Genomic DNA, 11,654 nt, shown 5'->3' on the forward strand with positions numbered 1-11,654 from the left:
GATCAGTGGTGCTTCATTTGCTGTATAGTTTACAGGGCTGCAATTTGCATATTTAAACACCGTTCGAATTGGTGCGCGCAATCCTCTTATAGGCGAAGAGTTTCATATATAGCGTATGGGAGAAAGGGAGCAGTCGACAGGATTGTATCCCTGACAGACGTAGTTTTTTTGACCTAATACAAGCTAGTACTGTCCATCATAGATGACCATGTTCTTGAAGCATATATAAGACAATAATGTAACGGTATATACTACTGATGAACCATGCGATCATCTTCAGGTCGGGTGTCACCGTTACCGCATCTGATGGACTGTGAAGGTTTGTACGAAACTTATGGAACCCCTCCGCAGTTTTTTTTCAACATTAGTATTTTTTTAATATTCAGTCGACGTTCAGAAAAACTTCAAATGACGCTTGAGAATGTACACTTTTTAAAAACTGCTCAGTTGAGGTGATTACTTTGGTGCCTAATGACTCGCAACCACCCATCCATAGTTGCAAATTGATGTCCCCGGACTGTATGGCTCCCTTTCGTTCGACGGTAGTATTGCGCATGGTATGGTGCTTCCAATCATTAGAGCTATGGGAGATTTTCAGTTCAGTTATGGTTCGGTACACTGTTGCCTAAATATCCAGAAGAACCTGCAATCTCGCCTAAACTGAGCTTTGTGCCTAAGGAAGGCTGGAGCCAAGTAAATGAGCTCTAGGGATATACCGATTGCGTTGTCTCCTATTTTTGTCAAAGAACCCTTTAAGGTATACTAAACAAGTGCTCCCTGGGCGCCTATTTACTTCTATCCTAGCAAAGACAGGATGTCGTGGAGAAGTGTGGCGAGAGATGATGGTGGATCCTTCTAGTAAGCAGCGGGCTATTGTGCAGATGCATACAATAGGACAAAAAGAACGGTCATCTGGGCTGCGCTTTTTGAAGGATCATATCGAAATCTGATGATTCATGCCGTCCATAAACAGCATAACGAAATTCGGTAGGGGAACTGAAAGCAAACGTTGGCAGTACACAGAAAGAAGTTTACAGATGAGACTTATCTTTTACCACTGGAGGTTACAAAAAGCCAGCGATTTGGTTACATTTTCTTAGTTATGTTTACTTTTACAAATTTTCAGGAAGAAATCATGTACCACGTATGTCTGGTTTTTTGGTTTTCTGGACAAAGTTCTGCGTTATTTCTGTGCAGAAGCTTTTAGAAGATTTACGTAGGTGCGATTTACATCAACCCTGGTAACTGGTCTAGCCGTCCTTTGTGTACAGTAGGTTGGATGGGCAACTTACAAAGAACCCATCAGACTGTATAGATGGTTCCATGGCTGGGAAACGACGAAAATCGCTAAGAATCTTTGGGGAAAATGGGGAGCATTTTCGGGCAGTCTTCTTTCATTTTTAATTATTTACTGGCAATTAATTTTTAACGAAGCAAATTCAATTGAATGGTTTGCAACTTCCAAATTTCTAGTGAATGTAACGATACGTCTGCGCAGAGCCTTTGGACTTTTCAGAGATACAAGGTTTCGGAACCAACAACACTCCATAACATTTAATAATCGCCTTAGATTTCCTACCTCTCACATCTGGAATATTGTGTGCCTAAATTTCTCTCCCAGCTCTCGATCTTTTGTAATATCAATCACCCACTCAGAAAAGTCGGTTGTTCAATTAAACTTACCCACCAGGTTTATGCCTTGTTCAAAACACTACCGACACCCAGCCCTTCCCCATCTGTCTACTTGGGGTGCTGCATCTTTTATCCAGATTCAGACCTCATGTCGCTTTGTTACAACTTCTGCAGCACATTGTTACGTGTTCCAGTAAGTTCTATAAGTATCTTAAAAGCGTGCCTCAACTCAACCAATTTTCGTCCATAATTTTCAACGAAAACAAGCTTTTTTCAGGACAACTACCGCTCGGATCACTAGAGATGAATACATCTGTTTACAGACACTTCTCTCTTTGTTCTCAGGCCGCTCTGAATTACTAACTGACACGACTTTGAGCCTTGGGCTTGATTAAAGACAAACTTGTAATCGCAGATAAAATCTGCAGTAGGTGATCTCCATAGTGATAGTAATATAGACAGCCAGTGAGAATTGATAAACCTACCTTGAAGTGCATTTCAGACGGTGTATACATTCGGGAACACGTAAAAGCTTGAGTTGTTTGGCCTTTCTCAAACAATTAGCAGTCCTTGANGCCTCTAATGCCTGTGGGGTCGAAGTGCTCCCTGGGCCTCCGCTCACAGACATCGAGTACGCAGACGACATAGCTCTTCTGGGATCTGACCCCGTGGCATTGCAAACAATACTAAATAATCTAAATAATTCTGCCTCGCGGTTCGGCATGCGCTTCACACCTGTAAAATTTAAGGTGCAACTAAAAGACTGGGTGGGCCCGAACACTAGCCTCATGCTTACGGATGAACTGATTGAGGTAGTAGACAAATTTGTTTACCTGGGCAGCTGTATCAGTCCCGGTGATCTCACGAAAGATGAAATTTCCATCCGGATTGGGAAGGTCAGAACAGCTTTTGCGAACCTACGTCACCTGTGGCGTAGGCGTGATATCAGCTTCTCTTTTAAGGGTTGAGTTTACAATGCTGCGGTGCGCTCCATATTACTATATGGAACAGAAACCTGACCGCTGCGCGCTGAGGACGTCAAAATACTTTCAGTGTTTGACCATCAATTTATTTGGAGCATCGCCCGAATCTATTGGGAACACCGGATCAGCATTGCTGAAGTACTTCGGATGGTATTCGGGAGAAACAACTCACCCTCAATAGATGAACTGATCAGACTGCATAGGTTGCTCTGGCTTGGCCGCTTGTTGCATATGCCATTCGACCGACTTCCTCAAAGGGATCTTTTTGCACAACCACGTGAAGGGTGGAAGAGGGTCAGAGGCGGTCAAACAATGATATGGCAAATGAAGTGTGAAAGCCATTACCATCAAACTAAGCTGCCCTAGTGATCGCCGCCTTCTTCGATTGGCAGCCCGAGACGGGTCATATCAATGGTTAGACACATCGTCGGACATGGCCCAGTCGCGCTATCAACGACGCTCATGTATTCAAGCTATTGTCTTCTGTGCATAGCTTCCTTCTCACTCCCCTGCTTAGCAGTCCACCTACATTAGTGTATTTCCGCACTAATTTGTAAGCTCCCGCCTCCAACGCGCAGCTACCTACTCCACTTCCCTGAATCATTGTTAAACGAAACTGCGGCAGCTACAACCACTGTACGACAAGTACCCGGTTAGTACAGCTGACAATGACGATGAGCCCTTAAATTTTGCCCATTGTGTTTATTACACGTATTTTTAAACGTAATTATTCAAGCTCGCTTCACCAGGTTTTATTGCAATTCATCTGGTAGTTACGTGATCCTCGTAGAGGAACAACATAAGAAGTTACTGTGTCGCAACTGTAGCTTATCGAGTTCGAAGCGGTGCCACTACTTTTGAGCCGCCTCTTTCGAGACAGAAATACTTTACTATCTAAATATAAAAATCACCTCCCGACACACACGCCTTTTTCCAAGAGTGTATAGGTTCAAGCAGAACCATTGTAAAATGTAGAAAAATTGTGAAATTGTGGTGTTTTATTAGTGCATTGCCCAGGTGAATCCTCTCGGTGTGTGCTTTCTGCTTTAGACTCAGTGAAAACGCTAGTATACTACTTATAAGAAGCAACCGTGTGAGAGTTAGACTAAGTATTTGCCCAGCGTCAAATGCCTGGCATTTAGAGCTGGGCCTCAGTGTTCATGTACAACTAAATTATATAACTCGGCCTGTAATGTGTTCACGAGATTTTTTGTCTCCACGAATCAATCACCGGTAATTTGACAGATTTAGAAACTAGTATGAGCTACCTATTTATCTTTTGGCCACCACGGAACAACACGAAGAGTTTGTTTTCAACGCGTTGGGTGAGATTCTGAAGACTAGAAGTTACGAAAAGTTACGCTCATGACTAGCACCTCAGTTGCTGGATTCAGGCGTCTTATAGTTCTACGAACAAAGGAACAATGCAGAAAGTTTTCCGGTCCCTGATTTATAAAAGGGTTTTTCGGCGCGCTACACTATCTGCAAATCTTCAGTTGCTTCTAGGTGTGGGTATTCTACACTAAGTAATGACTTTGCCTTACAGCTGGTGTTTTAGTCAGCATTTAGTAAGTTAAGTTTACCAAAAATAAAGACTCAGGGACTATAAGTAAAATTCCTGTGCTGTGAAATTCGTGAAATACAGCAGTGTTCGGAGCGGCCGTTCTAATATATAATATATGATATATAATATATATAGATAATATACATATTAAAACAAAAAACGGGCACTCAGGTTTACAGGGAAAATATGGCAACATCACTCCCGTTAGAAAAGTGGCGGTCGGACGGTAGCACAGTGCATGTCATCCGATAGCCATATTTGAGGATGGCTGGTGGTATCATGGTTGGTTTAGGAAATCCGCGTTTCGAATTTCCTTCACTAACTTAACCAGCTCCAGAATTAACTTATCTCAGAATCAGCTCTCTTACTATTTTTATGTTCACAAAATAATGGGTTTCGTGAACATTCTGTAATAGAACACCCGAAATTCCCTGAGAATCATCGCTTTTCTAAAAACCCGGTCTCTTTCAGGATCATGACAGCAATTGGTCGTTTCTTCAAGTCCTTCGGTGAGAGATCGGACGCAAGCACCAAGCAGGTGAAAAAACAAACGTATGGGACTTCCATGATGCTTTCTAGTACAACCACTCTACCGTAAACTAAGTATGAGCGAGCGTTTGTCAGTCAGTCAAACATCTTGTTGATATCATTATCACACCGCTTGGCACGCATTGATTAAGCGACCCGTAGTATATAAAATGACGTCAACATTTGATCATTGCTTGAAATGTACGTCATCTGCGCCGCATAAAGTGGGTGGTTATTCATTCAAAGGTACGAAAATCCCTCAAAAGAACGATAGTCAAAGTGACTACTGTACCCGCAACTTCAACAGAATCCCACCCTTGAAGCCAGTCACCGTTGGCTGAACCCCTAAGAACTCAGGAATTGTAGTCTATTTCCTACCCCTGTTTTCGCTTTTGGCATTCTAATATATCAACATTTGCGCCAAATTACTAGAGAGCATATTGTCCCAGTAAGACCTAGATTTTAATCATGGTGCTCCCAACATCGACTTCTACATCTTCTTCTGTACCAGAAAGTTGATGTTTCAGCTTACGGGCGCGGTTTCACCGATATTCTCCGACGATTGAATCTAGGATATCAGACTGGCGGGAGGCGGAACATTTGCACGTTTGTTGGCCAAAATACATTAGTAACCACTTTCTAGCCAGTATATCAGCTGACAAACATCAGAAACAACCAACTGATGATGTAAACCACCATGTGACCTCACTTATCGCAATTGCATCTGCGGAAGCCCTGACATAGATATATTTATGAATGATTTTGAAAGTTTGTCTACGGTCGTGCATCTCGCCAAAATAGACGTACTTGGTTTTGGAATCGGTTTCGATTCGCATTGCTCTCGACCTCTCACGTATTTCAGATGACGCTCTCCTGGAATCAGTTGCAGCCCTGCTTTGTGCATGCAGTTGCGTAAACCATGACGGATAATCCGTTTTCTCTTCAGGCTTGGTTAAAGTTGCCATTTCAGTTTAGTCAGCAGTTAATAAACTCAAGTCGCTACTTTCAAAGTCGTTCTGAATTATCAGCAGAGGTTAACCGTTTTTAAATTATTGCCACCACCACCATAGCAACTAAAAACCAATAGCTTCAATGGGTTTGTACTTGTGTCGAATGCGAAACTACGCCTAGCCAAAATCTACTGAATACTACGCCTAGCCAAAATCTACTGGCTTTTCACAAAACCCTTCTGAAACAATGACTTCTCGATCAGTCCCAAAATCTTTCCAGTTGGCTGAAAACTCATAGGCTCGGGTTGGTTGTTTGATGCTTCTTTTTATTGGTTGGATATGCGCGCCTAAGATGATATGGCATGGAACGGGGTTGCATCACACATTGTGCTCAGTCTTACCCTGTTGCCGGTACCAAAGCTTGTAGGGCCATTTTCTTAGGTGTGTGTGCGTGTATATAACTAAAACGCCCATACTGGAATCATTAGTTGTCACATCTGATTTCAGATTTATGCGTTAGCTAAAATGGATTGAACGGTTATTTTGGACTTAATTGCCGTGAGTTCGGGGGAGGATGAAACCCGTGTGATGATTGGATAAGTCTAAAGACTAGCGTAGAAGCAAATGTTATCCATCAAATGGCTGCACTTTTGTGTACACGAACAGCGCTTAACCTGGTATGAATGTCAATGATTCCTTATGGCAACATCATCCATTTCTGAAATGGTGGATTTACCATGGAGAGCGGATTTAATCAAAGAGAACGAATGACCAGGGTGGGACTCTGTCACTGCCTGGATGGCGATCACGGGACCATGTAACCAGTAGGTGATATGTGACGGTTTCCCAGAATGAGCCACTGCAGGCGCGGATATGGGATGCCTTTTGTAGAGTCCGAGTAGACAGTGGCTGGACAGTGGCCCTGTGGATGGCGCGGGACCATGTAACCAGCAGGTTGTATTTGACGGTTTCCCAGAATAACCCAACGCAGGCGTGGATATGGAATGCCTTTTGTAGAGTCTGAGTAGACAGTGGCTAGTCTGTTGCGTGTGGCGTCTGGCACCCGTTAAGAAATCGGATCTCCAGGGCATAGTTCCGAGTAGTTGAAGGAAAAGGACCGGTCAAGTTAAGAGGGAGCACATATGCATGTGGTCCAAAACAATCTTTTCAAGACCGAACGGGTTACGTGAGACCGAGGGGGGACTGTCTGCTGGACACTTCGATGTGGAAATGATTAAGCGTAAATGAGACAAGCCGCTGAAACTTGGCCATCAGGACGGGTTCGCAGTGAGTGTGAGATCATTAGTGCACAGGTTATGATAATAGATAGTTATGGTATAACTCGGAAGGCGTATGCACTATGGTTTACAGTTACTACTTGCACCACGACGAAATAAATACAGTACAAACAAGTAATTATGTCAAAAGGAGAATTATCAATTGTGGATAACTGGTGAAAATCCGGACGGCGGGAGCGTGCCTTCTCCGCGGTATAGCTGTTTCACTTTTTCCGCAATGTTCCGTGAGCTTGGAAAGTTTGGCTTACTCCCTACCCCCTGCGCGCACGAATGTGTGGTGTTCTGTGTTGTGTCTTCCTATATATAGGAAGGTTTGCTGCGTGCATAATACATAGAATTGCTTCTATGCGCACAAGACGTGAACCGACTTGTCATTCAAGGTTGCAGGCGGAACAGGGTTTGTAACGTGATTTTTATGCTTCGTAGCAGGCGAGTCGCGTTGTTTCGAGAACAGGGATACACTAGACAAATTAAACGAAGTTTGTTGAGGGAACAAGGAAACAGCCGCTGCAAGATCAGGCGTAAAGTGAACAAAAACGGTAGGGCTCCGCAGAGGAAATGGGCACGTTGAAGGCCACGTGACTGGACAGCGGCCCGAGGAGGAGTGCGCTAGATTTTATCCTGCTGGAAACGAACAGGCCAAACCAGTAAGACGAAAGCACCTTGAGGACTAGAATGGTTAAGATCAACCCGATGGGCACCTGTCGTATGTTTTAGGGGTCTGTCCGGTGTAACCTCAGTGAACGGTGTTCTATCAGCTGGGAGCGGTTTGAGTGTCGTGCAAGGGGTTTTGTGGTTTTAGGGTTAGCTGAGTGGGGTATAGGGCTCAAGCAATAGCAAGTTTTGCGTTATTCGTCAGCAGTCTTTTTGGTGTCGTTGTGTGAGCGTCCCCTGGGTTCGCACTGCCCGCGAGACACTTTTGGCGATGCACACGCGCAAAGATATAGTGCAGCATTGATGAGTTCTTCAAAACAATAACCAATATCCTTAGGCGGTTGAGTGAAGGACCAGGTGCACAAAGCAAAAATGGAGATGGGGTGGAAAAATTAGAACTGAAGACAAATGACAAGTTTCGTCCCCCAAATATAGTTCGCGCTGAAATTAGGTTGACTCACTGGTGTACGTTGTGAGAGAAAAGCGTCGATGCACAGAGCCGAACGAACACCGTGAATGAAATCTTTGAGTTTGTTGAAGGGGCAAACTGAGATCGCAGCGAAAATTTAGTTTGGTTAAATCCGAACTCGTCCCGAAAATGGTTAGCGTCGGGTGAAAAATTTGCTTATAGGTGTATTTGCAGCCCGATTAGGTGGGAGGTGGCGTTCGTGACAAACGTCAATGTCGCCGTAATCGGACAGAAGATAGGCATTTCTGCGACAGCTGGTTCTGAGTGAGACGGGAGTTAACAGCGGTAAAGCCAGGCTGATGTGGTTTCACGGATCATCTTGACTCGGCTGGAGAACCATGTGAATGTTAACCATGAACCGGCCAGTTTGAATTAATGACGGCCATATGTAGCGTTTGTAACGGCTACTGCCGAAGTTCGAAATTTTGAAAGAGGGGAATGGGGAAGAAATAAGATGAGAGAAGCGGCGTCTGGTAAGTATCGAGAGGCAACAGATAAAATGATGTACAGTAGAAAGGAGTAGTAAAAAGTAGTGACAGAAGGCCAAATGATCCTAAGAAGGGGTGGTTTTTTGTTGGCTGACATAGCGACCAAGTACTGGCTGGATTTGCCGATGTAGCATGAGGGCGAAACAAATCATTAGTGATCCTCAACTTGGCATGTACGCAGCACATTTAAACGGCGTTGCAAGGGACGTTGATGGTGGTAAGTGTTGTGCCTCGTTTTTTACTGGGCGTCAGTCGATTAGAGTGCGCAAGGCCAGGACGGGTTTATTTGCCTAATTTTTGGAAGGTAAAGATTAAGCCCCCGGAGTAGTGAGGAGGAAGGCTAGCCGTTGGATTAGTCAGTGCGGGCGGTGTCAGTCTGAGTTAAGCAGGGAGCTGCATTATTTTTAGCGCAGATAAGCCATCCTATCAGACGGTATTCTCTGTGCAAATTGTGTGTGTGAGTTAATATGAAGACGGATCATGATAACGATGATAATCGGCTGAGCAAGATCTTCCTTGCTGAGGAGTCAACTTTCACTGGCCACTTCACGAACTGAAGAAAACGATAAGAGCATGGTTCACCGGGTACTGTATCATTGCAGCCAGCTCCAAGCAACGAAATGTGCATGTTAAATACAATACTAATCGAATCACCGTCTTCCTAAGACTAGGAGCCATAGGGATTGAAAAACCAATGGGCGCTTGCTTCGGTGGCTATGGAGTGAATTCAAAATGCCGCTCTATGTAGGAATCCCACATTTCCCCTGGAATCCATAATGCAGTTCTCTAAGGCAGAAGATAAGTAAAGTGTACGTTTCCCTCTCAACAGTAGTTTGAGGATTGAGGAGGCAGAGAACGGGATTTGGGTTGCCTTTATTTGCGTGTCTTTGATGAACTGTCAGCAGACACAATAAAACTTAACCAAACACAAGCCTTGGTGCTCTACTCCGATAAAGAACGAGGACCGCTTTCCCCTGATATGTTAGCGGGGTGGCCCAGAAATACTGCATGTTTAGCGTTCTGAAACATGTACAGGAATTCTTACCTAGGCAGTGTCTTGCCGAATTTTTCGTTCTCCGCAATCTGCGCCATCGTAAGTGCATGATGATAAAAACAGCTAAACGTATTGGTGAATTGTAACTGCTGGTATGACCAGAACCTCTCTGGGACAGCCCAGTGGGGCGCACGTGGGCATCGATTTTTTGAACTTCCTCTCAGAACTCTATATTTACTTCGATTGTTACCTAACACATTCTGCAAGTGTTACACTTCTGTTGATATGCGGTCCGGTCTCACAAGTCTTATAAGGCGTGTACCCAACAGTTACTTGGCAGCGAACACTACCAGGTGGCTGGGCCCATTGGTCGCACATTGCACTCGGCTGAAAAAGTTCGAAAAATGGAATGAAAATTTTTCCGCCAAAATGTTGCATTTTATTGCTCATGCTCTCAAGCCAAAAATGATCCCAATATACGTTCACTTTTTGCAGCCCACCCAATTTCATCTTTTACTCATGCAATCACACCCTTGGCGTAAAAAGTCAAATGCAATATTTTCCTAGAACCTCCGAGACCCCGAAATGCCTAAGTGGGTCCCACAGTTTGGACTCGTGCTATGAACTCAACTGTCTGTCTATTTTTTCCATCAGGAACTTGTCGTAGCTTTCGAGATTTCAATTCCATCGTGCGAATACTGAGGAACCAATTTATTGATAGAATCAATTCCGGTTTAAACTTCGCATCACCCTTGCTATACTTTCCATCAATAAAGCCTCTGAATATGTAAAATTTCACGGACACGTATTTTGCCATAAGTGGATCTCATTAACAGTTTTATACTTTTTGGATACATGGAAAACGTTTGAACCACTTGAATTTACTCCTGTGACCTTGAGGTGCACGCTACATCCTTGAGTCGTGATTCGGACTTTTGATTTCCGTACGAACATTCGCGGTCCGTTTTTCCTAGCCCACAAGCTTCTGATCACAAAGATTTTCCTAGTTCCTACATTGAGAGTCAGCCTTGGAAAACTGTCGTGAATCCCAGTGACTTAGGTGAGCCATCTCCACAGTCATTCCATTGCCTGGTCACTACAGTGACCAGGTGTATAGGTGTATAAATCTAGTTGGTGGTTGCGCCCAGACGAATACTTGACTTTGATGGCTCTTTTGAGCGCTTCAGGACAGCTGTTCTCATTCTCAAAGATGACTAGCCTCCGACTTAAGCATTCTGAGCTAATTAGCTCAGAACCTGGACTTTGACTGACCCATCCATTTCAACTAAGATAAGCACTCGTCCAGCTTGAATAAGTAGAAAAGCTTGATCTCATCACTGGCGATCACATATGTTCCTACATGAAAGCTTACAATTTGCTGCTTGTGTAGAAACCTTCGAGGTATAGAGGCACCGAAATTAACGGCAGGGGTCTGTCAGTTTATCGTAACACTTTCAGCAAGTTGCTGTGGCTGACAACGAGATGATTCAAGCGGTGGTATAACGAAATGAAAAATTAAAAAAAACGTTCGGACAGGGCCCATGGAAATCATTTCCAAGCAAAGGTCTACAATTTTCACACGCTGACTCTGCGGACCACCGATCATTAGGTTCCAAGAAATACAAAATTTCCGAACTAAGCAAATCAATCCCGTGGTGCCTCGACACTGATGCTCCTGTTCGCTTAAGAGCAAAATATGTTGGACGATTATTCTTAAAAACCCTAAAAACCAAGGATTTGAGAATCGCTTGCTTTTTTTACGCACCCAGCATGATACATTGGGGGCTCCTGGTCCAGCATTTGCATATCTAGCTCCTAGCTTACTGTGGACGCTAAGGCTGCTCATACTTCATAGCCACAAAGAATGCCGGTTGCTCATATTTTATCAGTGATTCATCCAGGACGTGCTAAGCCACTTGATGCTGCTGGATCAACATCTCTATAAACAAGCTAAACCAATTACGCACAGGAGTGCAGCGCCTGCTCTTCACTGAAAGATCCATGGCAAGACAAATCGTGCCCATGCGGTCGGTAGGCAGGAAGGTTCAGATCTCGTTTTTGCATAAATGAAAGGCTTTTAACGGACTCATTCAA

At 44.0% G+C, this 11,654-nt stretch overlaps 1 protein-coding gene across 1 annotated transcript in view; it reads right to left on the minus strand.

The window, feature by feature from the left end:
• The window catches only part of T265_07118 (hypothetical protein), a gene marked incomplete at both ends in the record, with an annotated part of 23,441 nt that extends 17,679 nt beyond the window's left edge, over nt 1–5,762 (minus strand). The window contains one exon of the mRNA XM_009172561.1: nt 5,515–5,762. Coding sequence (XP_009170825.1) covers nt 5,515–5,672 — 158 coding nt within the window. The remainder of the gene's footprint in view (nt 1–5,514) is intronic.
• Nucleotides 5,763–11,654: the final 5,892 nt, after the last annotated feature.

The sequence above is a fragment of the Opisthorchis viverrini genome (genome assembly GCF_000715545.1).
Source record: "Opisthorchis viverrini unplaced genomic scaffold opera_v5_161, whole genome shotgun sequence".
Taxonomy (NCBI): Eukaryota; Metazoa; Platyhelminthes; class Trematoda; order Opisthorchiida; family Opisthorchiidae; genus Opisthorchis; species Opisthorchis viverrini.